Source organism: Phasianus colchicus, chromosome 1, assembly GCF_987193195.1.
Source record: "Phasianus colchicus chromosome 1, bPhaCol1.hap1.1, whole genome shotgun sequence".
Lineage (NCBI taxonomy): Eukaryota > Metazoa > Chordata > Aves > Galliformes > Phasianidae > Phasianus > Phasianus colchicus.
The window spans coordinates 111,198,686-111,214,865 of NC_143436.1; the positions used below are offsets into that span (position 1 = coordinate 111,198,686).

General features: G+C 39.0%; 1 protein-coding gene across 6 annotated transcripts in view; it reads left to right on the forward strand.

The window, feature by feature from the left end:
* The window catches only part of SLC37A1 (solute carrier family 37 member 1), a 47,320-nt gene extending 34,913 nt beyond the window's left edge, over nucleotides 1-12,407 (forward strand). For all 6 annotated transcript variants that reach the window (XM_090123018.1, XM_090123021.1, XM_090123007.1 and 3 more), the window contains 8 exons: nucleotides 1,235-1,297; nucleotides 4,140-4,225; nucleotides 4,943-4,991; nucleotides 5,539-5,612; nucleotides 6,278-6,356; nucleotides 6,847-6,944; nucleotides 9,030-9,082; nucleotides 9,703-12,407. In XM_090123018.1, coding sequence (XP_089979144.1) covers nucleotides 1,235-1,297; nucleotides 4,140-4,225; nucleotides 4,943-4,991; nucleotides 5,539-5,612; nucleotides 6,278-6,356; nucleotides 6,847-6,944; nucleotides 9,030-9,082; nucleotides 9,703-9,718 — 518 coding nt within the window. In that variant the 3' untranslated portion in view covers nucleotides 9,719-12,407. The remainder of the gene's footprint in view (nucleotides 1-1,234; nucleotides 1,298-4,139; nucleotides 4,226-4,942; nucleotides 4,992-5,538; nucleotides 5,613-6,277; nucleotides 6,357-6,846; nucleotides 6,945-9,029; nucleotides 9,083-9,702) is intronic.
* The last annotated feature ends 3,773 nt before the right edge of the window (nucleotides 12,408-16,180 follow it).

Sequence of the window (16,180 nt, forward strand, 5' to 3'; positions counted from 1 at the left end):
TTATTGAATTCAGTATTATGAAAAGGCATTTAAAAAAAAAAGGAAGTGGATTGTCTTCAACAGTTCCAACCTGCAATGCTTTGGCTCTTGCAAACCAGTTCTTTAAATATGCTTTAAATTACCAAAGTGCAAAACTACTAAAATGCAAACAAACTTCTTCATCTGTTCACTACTGCTGTTTTTCACTGCAGAGTGCAGAGGAAGGAGTTCTCCCTAGACAGAGAGTTCTTGTGAGTGATGATGTGACCTTTAAATCCCCAGCTAACAAAAATGCATTGTTGGCTGAGTGTAGCAGTAGCAGACAGTGGAGCGAGACAAGTTTAACAACCCATGAAAACACACTCAGCTGGAAGTACTATAGCTAACGGCTGTTGTGTGGACTCCCAAGTAACCAGTGCTACCTTGAAAGCAGCTGGCTGGTAATAGAAGATATTTATCAACAGTCCTCCAATCTGTGCTGTAGTGAATTTATTGTTGGTAAGGTTATGGTAGCACCATTGACACCACTGCTTTAGCACATGCTGCTCTTTCAAGTGTGTTGCAGAAGCTTTTAAAAATATATATACCAAAGGAGTTAAGAAATTTAGCTGCTTTTGAAATGCCATGTTTAACACAATGGAACTTAAGTTGCCAGACTTCCTGATAAGCTTCTGGAAATCTGACCTGGTAGTCAGTACTACCAGTAAGTAGTAACTACATGAGTAACTACATTAGACTATATGTAAATATGTGCCAACAGTGATCTTCACTGTCAATAACAGAGAGTGGACTGGAGGAAATCATTTGTCTTTTCATAGTCTACAGAAACTGCGCAGCAAGTGCTGCGCCAACCATGTGGCCAGCCATCTAATGATGAATATTACTTGACGTGATGGAAGCCCCCAGGATGAGGCTCTGTAAGCGATCCAAGTGTATGCTAATCATTATTTTAGAGCCAAGAGCCTCACTTAGGAGCATTCATTAGATCATAAGACTGTGGCTGTTCACAAATTGGAATATTGTTAAGCCAAACTTTGACAGTCAACAACTCTATTGAGTAGACTTTATAACTGAAGCATTAAAATGTCCTGCCGTGGGTGTAATTGTATTCAAAGGACTGTATTGCTGAGTGACTGATTATGATACCCAACATATGACTGTACTGAGATATCTGCTTTTCGTAGTCTGGAAATGAAGAAAATGGTTTTGATTATTTTTGTTGTTGTTGTTTTTCTCTATTTGTAATTGTCACCAGAGCACCTTGATGCCAAAAGAGCTGGGGATCTTTCTACACTGTTTGATGTGGGTGGAATCTTTGGTAAGTTTGAACATCAGTTTTTCATCTTCACTCAGACTAGTTTAGCAGAAACAGTGGTGTACACAGCTAACATATATTAGTGGTCTTCTGCCTTATATCCCCTGAAGTAGAGTTGCATTAAGGTACTAAATAGAGAGATAGATCAGACATTAAAATCTTTGTTAAGCATCTTCACTTAAACAAATCAGGGAGACGGTAGTGCTGTCCATCACAGACTGAGCCAAATACTATGGAATTTTTCAGCTACATTGTGCATAATAGATGTTCTCACCTATGAGTCGATCTGCTTCAAACACATTGTAGTACTGGCAACCTTGACTGATTTTTTTTTCTTTTTTCTTTTTTTTTAATAACCTCTTCAACTACTGTAAAAAGCAAATTCTCAGGATATGCAGTGATTGTGGTGTAGGCCGTGTGACCTGAATATCATGTGTTTGTTACTACTTATGTCAGACTGATTTCTTAAATATAGTGCAAAATGAAGGAATGATGCATCAGTCCTTCCCCAGAGATCAAGAGTGTGTAATCACATTCCATGACAAATTGACAGGGCTGAACCGTGGTATCTCTGCTAAGCACAAATTGATATTTTCATTGATTATTCAGCTACGTGCAATGCAGACATTCCATTTTGTTGGTAAAAGTTCCAAGTCTGAGTGCTTATCCTTAGTTAGTATCGCCGAGTTACTGATTTCACACACTTTCACTGCCACGTTTAACACTGTTTTAAATGAGCTTCGTAGAATGATAGAATCATTGAATCGTTGGAAGGAACATTTAGAAGTTGTCTATTTCAACATTGTGCTATGGGCAGGGACACCTACAGCTACATCAGGTGGCTCAGAGCCCCCTTGAGCATGATCCTGAATGTTTCCAGGGATGAGGTATCCACCACCTGTCTGGGCAACCTGTGCCAGTGTTTCACCACTCTTACTGTAAAAAGAGTTCAGAGCAACCTGTCAGAAATGAGCAGTGTTTTACTTCAGACAGCCCTGGTTAGGTTTGCTGTGGGATTTGTGCAAGAGACATCCCTTAAAACACTACTTAAGATACATCTTCCATTGATTTTTTTTAAATTATTGGTATTTTTAATATTAATAGCTGGTAGTTTGCATTGCTACTGTTAAAATAGTTCAAGTTCTGAAATTGTTCCAGTAATTCAGAAGATAAATGGTGCTGCTGCTGGAATAACTAATGTGCCATAACATAGTTTTACACTGCCAAACTGGATTTCCCGTGCTATTTTTTCAGTTCTGCTTCATGAAGGAGCAGGGTCTCCCATAAATCCTGCATCCTGTCTATCAACTCAGTACAAGTATTTAGGATACTGCATGGTAGCTTCTAAGATTTTGAGTGCCCACATGGTTCCTTAGTGTCTTCTCCTAAATAGTGTTCCTTGTTGGTGAGATCATAGTAGTGCCACTGACACCACGGTTCTTCTGAATGTATTTCAGAAGCTTTAAAAAAAATACCAAATGCTCTTGACTGTGGATCTTTGTCACTTTTCTTGTCAAAATATGTTCATTTCTTTTTTCTAACACAGCAGAACTATCCCTGCTGTACAGCTGTGTATTTTTTGTGGATGCACTGGTGAATGGCCACGTTTTTTTTTCATGATGTCTCATATAAAATGAAGTTGGGAAATTATACTGATCATAGGGATGAGATCATTCCTTTGTAACTTGTGAGAACACTGTTGAATGATTAAATATTTACTTCAATCAGACCATATAGTTCCCAAATAAATAAGCACCATCTCAGTTTCCAGCTGGTTTATGTGTGCCCTCTCCCACACACCCTGCAGTGCCCTTATGAAAATTAGCTTTGTATCAGTCTATTGGAAAATGATACTTGTAGTAGGGGAAGTTTCACTGTGTCAAGAACTGCCTAGGCCTTGGTAGTTCACTGTACAAGTATTGAGGTGTGTTGCAGTTACTGTTTCATGCTTGTGCTAAATGTTACCTCTGCTTATTACATCCTAGACAGCTGAAGAAAGAGTGAGTGATACCCTGGGGATACAAATGACTTTTTTCAGCTTTGTCTCATTCCACCATGAATGCAAGGTTAACAGAGAGCCCTGTGCTATTTCAAACTGGCATTTACATTTAAATTCGAGTGTGATGTAGACACTTGGAAGATGGGCAGCTGGGAAGGGAGAGGCAGGAATGTGGAGAATCCAAAAAACTTCCTTTCTTTCTCCCCGCACCAAGTTCTCTTTACATCATTTTGACAGCTCCTTCCCTCAGGCCTTCAAACTTGCATCTGCCACATACTCCAATTAGTACTTCTGTGTGTGATCATTGGGAAATACAAGAAGAAGGGAAAACCTAAAGAGCATGGAGTGACGGCTTGGAGTTGAAAAACAAGTATTTCATTTGCCCTGGGATCTAAAACAGCTCATTTCCACTACTAATGTGACATGGACAGGGCGCACTACAGCTGAGTACTGTTGCATGTGAGGAGTTCAGAGACCAGCGACCAGCTGGGGTGCAGGCAGAGTGAGAGCAGGTGACACCTCCTGCAAAGGCATTTTGTGTTCAAAAGCAGCAGAACTATAATTTCTAAGTTTTTCTTCAGTCTCTGTTCCACCCTCATTTCTGCCATCGTGGAAATTCAGTTGGAATAACCAAAGAGTCAGTTACCTTCCGAGTCAAATCTGGATGAGTTATAAGGATATCATCAAGTGCCAATTATCTCATCAGTTCTATAATCTGTGTTGCTGTGTGTAACTGCAGTAAAAGTCATGTATTGTTTTAATCTTAGTTGAGTTTCATTAAGTGTAACTGATGCCTTTTGTGTAAAACGTACGGTGTTCTCCTTACACACCTATCTCTTCTTTCAGGTGGAATTTTGGCAGGCCTGATTTCAGACAGGCTAGAGAAGAGGGCATCGACCTGTGGAATGATGTTATTGCTTGCAGCACCCACAGTAAGAATTTGCCCTTCTTTTACAGCTGTGGCTGGGACTTTGACAGCACTCCTTAGAAAGTTCTGCAACAGCATCTTCTAAGTTGGACGTAGAATTCAGACCAGGCTAAAAGTGCAAGAAGTTGAGCATGCGAGGAAGTATAGATTTGGACCACCTTTACTAAGCAATCATACTGGTGTAATCCACTGCTTGTTATTTTTTGTGCCTTATATCTTGTGAAGAAAAGCAGCAGTAGAAGTACTAAGCAGAGAGCTAAGTTGGACATTGAAAACCTTGTATAGTTTATCACTCTTTTAAAATTGATGTGCAGTTCTTAGCCAGAATTTTAGTTGCTCAAAGACTGAAATTACTGTGCTCTAACTGAAAACTGGCAGCTGGACATGTGAAGTGCATTTTTTTGATGTATGTTCTGATTCTTTTGTGAATTCTTCTGTGCTTCACTGAAGCTGACAGTTTGAGAGTTTAAAGTTGAGTGGTCTCGTCAAATAGCACTTTCTTCTGACAAGACACATGAGGAAATAGGAGCATAGCCCTTATCATCTCCCTCATCCGTTCCATCAAGCAACCATCCTGCTGTGATCTAAAAGGGTTATTTTAAACCTCAGATGCCAGAACTATCTTTCACCTGATGCCTAAGATATTTTTAGTTAACATGGGGGAAGGGGGCATCACTACAGATGTTGGTATTATAGCATGTGTGTTTTTTTATTTTTGCAGTTGTACATGTTCAGTACAGTCAGTAAAATGGGCCTTGAGGCTACTGTAGGTGAGTATTTCTAAATTGTTGTATGCCTCACTTCATATGAACTTTTCATTTATGATCCTTTGCTCTGCTTAGCTCTTTATTTTCCTTTTTATTTTTTTCCTTGAGAGGAGGAAGTATGGAATGAAACTCCTTAGACTACTTAGACTATGCCTTGCAGGCTTTTTGTGCAATAAAGAGAAGGAATACAAACTAAATAATTGGTGGTATGAGTTATGTAATGGGGATTTTGTTAACAAATCGTTAGTTCGTGTCAATTAATTGTAACTAACTGTTAGTTGAGCTAACAGTGACTTAGGTAATATCATTAGTCTTTGTTAGAGGTGTTATATCAGCACAATATTTGTATATTATACAAATAATGCCTGTGCACTGTATTATGTGCATTATTTGCCTGTAACAAATATCAGAAATGTTTGAAGACTACTTGTAGTGCTTTTGAAAGCAATTTCACTCATACAGGCTGATTATGTTCATGTCTTTCTATTTGTTGTTACAGTTAAGTCTTTCGGGCAACTCATGTTCTCTGTTTTTGTCCAATTTGCAACAGTGATGCTGCTTATCAGTGGTGCCCTGGTGAATGGCCCTTATGCACTGATTACCACTGCTGTCTCTGCTGACTTGGTGAGTTTGGCTTCCCCTTTGTATCCACCTTTGCAGCTTTGACCTCCAGAGAGAGCCATTTGACTGCTGCAGGATTATCAGAAGGGGCTGCACTGTCCTAAAGATAAGGAGATGCTTAAGCTGTGTTGAACTCAGACATTGAGATTGTTTTAGAGTTCATACTTCTAAATTATTCTTCTAAATTATTCTTCCAGAGTAAGAAGTCTTATTCTTCCATAGATTAACCAAGTCTTGTAGGTGACAGTCCAAAGTGGATGTAGAAGTTGCATGCAAGGCCAAGTCTCTGTACAGACTTCTCTCTACCCTCTTTTATACTTTGCATCTTTGAATGAAGGAAAGGGCTATATTTGTGTGAGAGAGAAGCTGGAGACCTAACTCTCATCAGTGTAGAAAGCTATGCCTGGTACTTATTTGTCCATGCTACCGTTTGAACTTTCAGTTAGAAAAAGCCTGTTGAATGGCACCTGAGACCAAAGGTACCCTAGTACCTTTCATTAGCTAAGAGTTTGAAGGTTGCTTTCAAAGGCACTGGTTTCTTAAGGTACCAAGTGAGAGTCCAGCTTCACAATGTACATCTAACATGGAGAGGTGTAGACTAGATACTATTGTAGAAACTTTTTCTGAGTTCAACTCAAGATGATTCTAAGCAGAATTTGTCACTTTAGGGTACCCATAAAAGCCTGAAAGGGAATGCAAGAGCCTTGTCCACAGTAACAGCAATCATTGATGGAACAGGATCTGTAGGTAAGCAAGAGCTCGGCTGTGGTAGGTTAAAACAAAAGATTTTTGAGAAACTATGCTCTGTCCAGGTTTTCTCAAGGCTAGTTACAGTTTTGGAATTGAGAGGAAAAGCAAACTTCGTGTTTAGCATCACTAATGTTCCCATGTTTGAGGGAGGGTGAAGTAAAAAAAGTAGGTGTCATGGGGCTCTTTCTGAGATCAGTGATTGCTTGTGACCTCTGCACTGGTATGTAGAAGGGAGAATTGAGTGGGATTTGTCTTGGTGTGGAATAGGCATGTCTTTAGCCAAAGAATGACATTTCTCTAACTTCTAGTCTTCCAGCTTCCCCTATGTTAGGTTCAGTTACATTTTGAGCTTTCTGGGATGTTTTAGAACATCAGGTAATACTGAGTTAACTAAGTTGAGAAATTGATAATCTTCTTAGAACAGCTATCTTTCAGCATAATAAAACTTGCATTGCATCATTCTGACACTATCACTACTATATTTTAGGTGCAGCTTTGGGGCCTCTCTTAGCTGGTCTCATTTCACCATCTGGTTGGAACAATGTGTTTTACATGCTCATGGTAGCAGATGGGTGTGCCTTGCTGGTAAGTCTAAAAGTACTTCTTGCCTGCTTTGTATTTTCTTTATGCTAAACTGTTTATCTTAAAATGCATGTTTTCCTTTTGCAAATGCAGTGCTTTGTTGTCTAAGGAACATCCAATTGTATAGGAGATTTTCAATAAAAGAGCAAAGTAGCTTGTTTTGAAATTTTCATTTAATTGTAATCAAAAGTGCAAATTAGTTCTGATGCACTTCAGTTTGTCAGCAATTACACATCTGTTAATTGCTGGCTGAGCAGATTACAGCAGGCAAAACTGTAAGTGAACCTTCACATTTAAAGCTAGAAGATGCCTTAGATTCCACTCACAGAAGAATTACTTCTATTTTCTTTAAAAATGGTTTACTGGAGCAGTAACAACTGTTTGGCTATGTTGCTGTGTCACCAAAATCACCACGATCATGAAACTGTTGAAAGTTAATACATGACATTCTCCAGGTGGGCCATAAAATTGCTGTGCTGGGTTAAACAAAAAAGTGACTTCCTTGGTTTTGACAGTAACCAGGAGTAGATGTTAGGCAAAAGGAGTGTGACATGACATGCATGGTTACTTGAAACAAAGTATATGCTTTTCTATTTTTTACGTTTTTCTCCTACTCTCTTGTTTGAAGTTCTGTGTGCTGGATAGGAAGATCTGATAAGGTGTCTTTTTTCCTTAACTTGCACTACTTTGCTTTAAAGACCAAAGAAGAGACAAGATGAGGTGAGAAGAGTCTTTGAAGTCAGCCTTGCTGTAGCCACCTACAGGTTAATCTATAGGTTATGTTTCTGTGTTTGCCACAGACTTCCCTAGCAGGCATTTGTAGCAACTTGGTCTGTTCTCATAGAATGCGGCCAGTCATGTTTTCATGACTCTGCCACTGAGGTATCCTGAAGTATCGCTTGCTTATTCTGTCCTTTTGAAGTCCTGAATGGAAGTGCTCATGAAAAGGTTGAATGACTGTAAAACACTTCAGAACTGCACCTTCCTCTGTACTGGCTGTGCCCAGACAAAACCCCTTGTCTGCACGGTTATTTCACTGAGCTCTGTACTTCTGCAGAAAGACCAGTTGAGTGTGTCACTCTTTCCTGAGGCAAGAAAAACAGGTAGCATTATTTTGAGTTGGGATGGAAGCTTGCTTTCTAAACTAAAGTTAAGCCCAAAATGTTGAACTATTATTTTTCTACATGTAAGACGTGAATGTCTGGAAATTAATTAAATTAGACATACTAATAGTTTAAGTATGTTCCCTCTGCTCTTGTAATACTTTTTTTTATTTACTCCTCTTTTGCTTCTACTGTTATTTGCTGTACAGCATATAGATACCTGCATTCAACTTCTGTTTCTTCAAAGATACCTGGAGAGGGTTTGGTCTCTTGCATGATATTCAGTTCCATCATGATTGGCCACACATCTCTCTGAAATATTAGGTCTAGCATCTTAAAACGCCACTACTTAGAGTATTGAAGAAAATTCCTTTTATAACAGTGAGACTGAGGATGAAGAAATCTATAAGAGTGAGGAACCCTAGAAGTTCTCATCCTATCTTTAACGTATGTGGGAATCCTCAAATTTTGTTTGTAGAATCACTTTCCTGGAGTCTGCCTCAGTTAGCACACCTTTTAAAATGCATTTAAAAGCCATGATGCTGTGTGTGCAAGTAAATGTGGCTGACGTTGCTCAGCATTGTGTGATTAAAGCTTTTCACACAAGCTTGTTTTCAGAATAGCAGCTAAAATAATTTTAAGCTCCAACATTTCCACATTTCCATTTGCATTTTCTTTTTGAAGTCTTGGGTTCCCTCTGCTGGTTTCTTGTGTGTCTGCTGACAAAGTAACTGGAAAGCTGTTCTGTTTTTTACACAGAAATTGGTCTCTCAATTGTGAAAAAGAAATTATTTTTTGTTTCATGTTCAGTGTGAAAACTCATTTTGCAAACACTGCTTAAGCATCTGAGTTTTTTTATGTTTTCAGTATTACAGAGTAATGTTTCAAATAGAGAACTCTTTGAATAACAGCTTGCAGCTTGTTCTGAAACTTTGTTGATGTATCTGTATGGATAGTAACACAGATATTGTGTCTCTTTTTACAGTTCTTACTCCATCTTATTCAGAAGGAACTAAGGTGTAATGCAGATCATACCCTGTAAGTGTTACATACAGCTGTTGCTCTTAAATAACAATTTAAAAACAGGTTACAAAAATATTGCCCCCTAATACCTAAGTGTAGAAAAAACATATTAAGGTTTTCTGTATGTCCATTTCTGTTGTTTTCAGTTTTGCTTCAAAAGAATAATCTTGTCTTAATGTTTTTAATCATGAATTTTCTTCTTTAGAATATCTTGTTTTGAAAAATGCTTGAAAACCGATTTTTTTTTTGGTCAAAGTTTCTTAGTTATGGTTTGGGTTTTTTCCCCCAAATATGTAATCTCTCTAGTTTTCATCATGGAGCATGCAGGTGGGGAATGAGCAGTCAGGTAGCTTCTTGCTCTGTGTTGTTCGGTAGTTTCAAATGTAGCTTTTTCTAAAAGGTCTCCTTGAAGGAAAAAGTGTCTGGAATTAGAGTGTTGTGAATTGAGAAAGAAAATCTAGTGAATTAATGGGGTTACCCTTGTCTAAGCAAAATCTTAATTTGGCCATTGGCAGTTTTGCAGCAGTGAAATAGAGCAGGAAAAAAAATTACATAGCAAGGAATGCAGACCATGCATTTTGGCTGTTTATATCTCACACCTAAACTTTTCCAGCCTGATTGCTGTTCTTTTCCAGGTTTAAGGAACACTGAGTTGAGAGACCAGATTTGGAACAAGGACTGTGTAAGTGACCAGAGCTCTTCCCTAAAAGAAAACCTTAATGGAATGTGTTACTCTATACGTAAGAGGTTCTGTTCGGTGAAGAATTTTGCACGTTTACTGGAAGCAATTTGAGAAATGCAACTGGTAAATCCCTGAAGCTCTTATTTTTGCACATGAATAAGTACCTCAGGATGGCAACTATTCATCAGATGAAGGGATAGGAACTTTGGGAAGCTTTGAGCAGACCGCCTCAACTGAGCCAAAGAGAAATACCAAGTGCCTTTTTTATTTTGATAGGATGTTTTTAATGAAAATGCTATACTGTGTATTTTCTAAAAACAAGTCAGAAGTGGAGCAGAAGGAGGTTGAAATCATAACAGACAGCCTAGCAGTAAAATGTCCCCTTGTTGGTGAGCAAAGTATCCCTTACGTCACTTGTGCATCACTGTGACTGAGGGCATCACTTTGTATAGAATAATACCATCTGGTTATTAATATACACTGCTGTTAGTGTTTTGAAGCTGCTCAGACAATGATAACCTCATCATATTATTAGTTTTTAAGTACAGCACAAATTCTAATCCCAAGGACAACACCCAACCTTTTGGTAACTGATGAAATAGAATTTATAGTTGCAGTGTACCGTAGTTTTTACAAACTATTTGGGTGGATGCTATTCTACAGTTAGGATTGTGTAAAACTTAGTCGTAAGCAACAAAAAGTAGATTATGAATCAGAATTTCCAGTGCGGGACTCAAATCATTTTCAGGGCATTGTAGTAAAATGATTGTGCAAATGTCACATCATTATTGTGCTGCTCCTCTAGGCTGGGTTGAAATGAGAGATTGTTCCTTTTGAGGTGGCAGAGAACTGTGTGCTGCCATACCTTTGAATTACTGGATTGAAAAAATGTGCTGCTGTAGTTCTCAGTGCCACAGTGATCTCTGTTGGGTACTTGCTTATTTCAGCGGTGTCATTTATATTTGGAAGTCTTTGACAGATCAAGGCCTTAATAACCAGAAATCTCTTTCACATGGCTAATTTAAAATGGCTTTGAATTTCAGATTCAGAGCCAAAACATGTGTCTGTAAGAAAAGAAAAATTTCCTAGGTGGTAGGTTGGAAGAGAACATTTTGATAACAAGTGTTACCCAGCAAACAGACAATTCAACGTCTTCTATACATATCATTTCTTCATACAGGTATCTCCTTAGCAAAACAGATGTTTCTGTAACCTTTTTTTTTTAAGATGTACAAAATATAAAGGAATTTTTTTTTGTATGAGGTGTTTATACTTAGATTGTGAAGGTTAGGTAATTTAAGCTGTGTATTGTTCATAACTGTATTTATTAAAGCTGTAGGGATGTGTCTTGTTCTGAACTGTGCTCTGAGTTTTGCGAAACAATGCAGTGATCTTTATACTTGATTAACAAAACAGCACTCTAAAATAGTCCTGCAAAGTGTAAAGAAATGTCTCATCAGCTGCTGATATATGCTGTTCCATGTGTTGGCACAGTACTTGATTTCCAGGGCAGATTTGTAATTTTTTTAGTCTCTGAGTTACTTCCCTGGTTTGGTTCGATGTGTGTTTTCTGCTTAACTTGAATGTTCTGTCCATTTTTAACTGTTTTGCTGAACAGAGGCACAGAGAAGATTTTGATCCCACAGAGGCTCATAGCAGGTGCCAGAATCCTTGCAGGTGAATGCTCTGCACAGTCTCTGAAGCTGTAGCTCCCTAGCTGAATGGTTAACTGCATGCCTTTTGTGTAAAGCTGTAGAGGCCAGAGGGGATGCTGAGCCTGCCCTCACAAACACATGCAGTTGGGCCTTAGGCTGTAGTTAAATGTAGCAGAATTCTGCTGCAGATCTGAGGAATCATTTGTGAGGAAAAATAACATTGCAACCCCAAAAGAGCTGTACTGGCACGACTTTCAAGACCTGTGTGAGAAGGGAGGGATGGAGGACTTCTTTAGCTGAAGATGCCCATCCTTTCCCCCAGAAGAACTGCAGAGCTGTGTTGCTAGTTTATCAAAGTGTTTTATACTCTTAAACTCTGCTGCACTCAGATTTTGAGGGGTTGTTCCCCATGGGCTGAAATCTTAAGTTAAAATGCTTTCAGTTGTATTGAACAGTTATACGTTGTAAAGATGTGGAAGTTGGATTTTATGTTTTACTTGATGGGGCTGCTGCTATTTATTTATTTATTTGAATAGCTTTTGTACTGAAGTGACTTGGACATGGGATTATGACAATACTGGAGGTGCTGGCTGAGTCCTTCCTTCCATTGATCACAGGAGGTAATTGGGACTCTCGCTGCACTGGTGACTCTTTCCTTGCTTAACGAGCAATGTTTCAATTCCCCCCCAGCAGTGAATGTGTTGGACGATAAGATGAAGATGGCTGCTCTTTTGTAACAACCCCAGGGGTCCCCAAAAAATGAGCAAACTGTTTTGTTAGTACTGGGAGTTCATTTCCAGATTAATGAATATTAACAAAACTGACAAAATGTTGTATATAGAAACATGAGTGACTGATCAGTAGAACTGAATTTGAGTAAGACTACAGGGTTTGGGTTTTGTGTTGTTTTTTTTTTAATGCTGGTTATTATCGATTTTTATCTATATAATTTCTGTGTTGAATAAAAATGTGTTCTGCTTTAAAATGTGATATGGTCATTACTTCATCCTTTACGTCTCCATGAAGGAATACTTCATTTATTGTTTTGGAGGATAGGCATCTCTGTTGAGACAGTACTTCTGTCTCTTGTGGGGTAATGGAAAGGGTTCGTTAAAGGTTGTTTGGAAAACAATACCCTGCTCAACTCCAACAGGTAATTGCTTTTTTTCATAATGGGATTGTGGGTTGTACAACATCGTATTTGTGATCAGCTGCGTTAGATGGGAATGTTCTGCCTCCTCCTTTTTGTCTCATAGGGAAGGAGGATGTTCAGCTGAGTCAGATACCGAACCCAGCTCCTACAGCGTAGCTTGAAGGTGCCTTTTCTGTTGTCCTCAATTTATATGGAATTTAAATGGAAAAGCTTCAGTTTTTTATCTCTAATCATCTTGAATGTTTATGGTCTTTAATCCATTTAGTGCAGTGATATAATATCCATACCCACAGGTATTTGGGAATAAAACTGCTTGGAAAGGAAAACAATTCTAGTTGGAAAAAAGTGTCTGGGAGGTGTTGGACAAAATTTCTCATCAGAATTGTGCCCAAAGTACTTCTAGGAATAGGCAAATAGTAGCTTGGGCCTTTTTGTATAAGACTCAGGGAAGTTTCTCTTCTGCCTGATCTGGAGCAGGAGCCTCCACCAGTGTAGCTGCACCCTCCTGAGCCAGCTGTTGGTGGAGATGTGGCATGGGAGCTTATAGGGTGGGAAAATTATAAAATAGCTAGTGAGGAAGTGATATTCACAGATCAATTTGAGACTCTGTAAATAGCTAGCAAGGAAGGTGTGGTATATTCACAGAGCATTTTGAGATTTCTTTTGCCTTCAAGTTAAACTGCTAACCTACTCCATGTGCTAAGATGATACATTTCTTCCCATATATTCTGCCAATTACAAAATTCCAAAAGGGATTTTACCATCCAGTTCTGAAAGTTACTGCATGTGTTCCTTGATAATATCCTTGGAATAGTAATGAGAATCCTTCATTTGTGTTCATGCCACTGTCACACTATCTCAGACTTAGGCAGCATTTACACTTGGGAATCCATTCATTTGCTGCTGATGGGTTTCTCCAGTGATGGATGTGTGGAGTTGTTTGCATGAAAAGTGCTGCTCTAAGTTATGTAGGCGTAATGGGGTATAAAAGAAATCAGAGTACATTTAGAGCAGTTGGAGGCTGACTGTTCCTCACACACAATTCAGTTGAAAAAGATTGTTCACAGTCTGATGAAATTATTAGACCTTGATTCGGTGATGGTGGTAGTCTCTGGTAGGACTGAAATTTTATGGCCTGCATATTATATGGGGGGTTAGATTAGATCATGCAATGATTTCTTCTAGGATTGAAGTCTATCTGATAGGCTGTTCTTATTGCTGAGTTTTCTGCTCCCAGCAAATCCATTTTGATTTATATTCTCTGCTAAACTAACAGTGCCGTATTTATGGACTGTTCTTCCACTCACAGACTTCTGTGCCTGCAAGATGACTGCAGGCACAGGGCTCAGTTTCTTTTCCTGGGAGCTTTGCAGCTCACTGCTGTGGGGCACCGGTAACCTTGAACTACATTCTCTCTCATGCAATCTTAAAAATGTGACTGCCATCCTTACCCAGGAGTGTACCAGACAGATAAGTGTTGAAGGTCTCCTTCGATGCTGCACTGAACTAGAAGCTTCTGTGCTTCAGTGCAGCATTCACTGCAAGTTTTTCAATCCAGTGAGAAATGGAAAATGTTTAAGATTTCTTCCCATAAGTGGAACTCACACTGCAACTTCACATTGTAAAGGACTGTCTGGGTGTAAGTGGACCTATTCTGTGCCATGTATAAGGGTACATACACGTACATCTGTAGAACATCTTTGCTTGTGGCTGTTAGATAACTAACTATCCAGATGTAAATAAGTCTAATTTATTTATTTATTTTCCTGGAGTGGTATCACAGAATGGCCTGTTGGAAGGGACCTCAAGGATCATGAATCTCCAAACCCCTGCCACATGCAGGGCTACCAGCCTCCATATTTAATACTAGACCAGGCTGCCCAGAGCCCCATCCAACCTGACCTTGAACAGCTCCAGGGGTGGAGCCTCTCTGGACAGCCTGTTCCAGAACTTCACCACTCTCGTAGTAAAGAAATAGATATATCTGCCTGTCACAGTATTTAAGGGGGAAAAAAAGGGGATAATCAAGTATGCATTAGTGTAAATAGAGACAAAGGATGAGGAAAAAATGATAGTTGCTACACATCAGTGAGAAAAGCAAAAGGCTGGCATCAAACACTGAATACCTATTGCCTAAAAATATTGTTTCCTGTGCTTTCGTTAATAGTAAAAAAACTCTAAACCACACAGATAAAGTGTGTTGTAGGTGAAATGTCACTGTGGGAGCAGGGAATCGCATAGTGGTTGGTCATTCTGCATCTCTAGGAATCACCATGTCCCCACTGCAATCACAGATTTTGTGCACAGATAGGAAGAAGCCAAGGAGAGAAGAGAACAAGTGAGACATTGAGATTGTGTTCCACTGCCTCCACAGAAGACTGCAGCCAAGAGCTTGTCCAGACATCATCTAAAAGAGAGCAATGTCCTTTGCCTATGAAATGCTACCTACAGATTGAAAAAAGAAAATGCAAACACAGAATCTTGGAAGTCCATTTTGGATAAGGTGTGGGCATGTCCCCATGGAGCCCAGCCTGAAATTCTTCCATCATCTTGCTGTGGTTATGTGACCCTTGCTTCAAAAACAAATGTCAAAGAATCCTTCTTACTTTGTTATTTGTGTTTACTTATCATCACACTAGCTGATTTCTCCAGTTCTAATCATGTACCTAGTGTGTCTTTAAAAGAAAATGAACTAAAACATACATCTCATTTTTCTTTATCCCTGGAGATCAATTCCTTGCGTACGCCTGGCTCTGAGTTCGTAGGGTTTCTCCCAAGCTTGTGGGGTACAGATTTCATATTTGTTAGGAAATTGTGTTGGGTTTTTTTGTGGTTTGAGATCTGTGACCGCGTTATTTTTTTGTTTGTTTGTTTCTAAGAAAGATTCACAGAAGGATTGTATTGGACAGATGATGTATGGCAGAGTTGAGGTACAGTTAAGTTTGTCCACCTTTTCTAATTTAGTGCTTTAGCAATTGTACCCACAGGCTGCAGTGAAGATCTAGTACCTTCAGACATTGTTTCTAGGATGCTATTCTCCTTTTACTTGTGCAACTCAGTAGAAAACATTTGAAGAATCCAGTAATTTTATTTATGTCCTTGCCATCTCAGGCACTGTAGTTTTTAAGTTTATCTGATACCCAAATCCTTAACAGGTGGCCTGAATTTCTCAGGTTATTCAGAAAGCAGTAGAGGCTCATTGAGGTCAGAACTCAAAGCAGCAGCCTGAGTTCATATGCTAAATCAAGAGGGTCACAGCTACATTTGTGTATATGTATATATATATACATGAGTTGCAGAATGAATAGGGATCAAGCTGAAAGAGAGCTGGACTTCACTTCCCAGGGGATATGGAGATTCTGGCTAAAAAAAAAAAAAAAAAAAAAGATGAAGTGTTCAATAACTACTGAATTTTCACTATTTTGTTTCTGAGATACGAAGGGTAGTTGGCACGTACTGCACAGAGCAGCCAATAACATCCAGGCTAAACTTAAAGAAGTGGGTTTCTTTGCCTCCTCTGCCAAACACAATGCTGTTATTTCTGCTGCAGAGGACAGCATATTATATTTGAGTCTGAGTCATTCAATTTGCTGCAGGCCACGTGAGACTTTAGCTTAATAAGT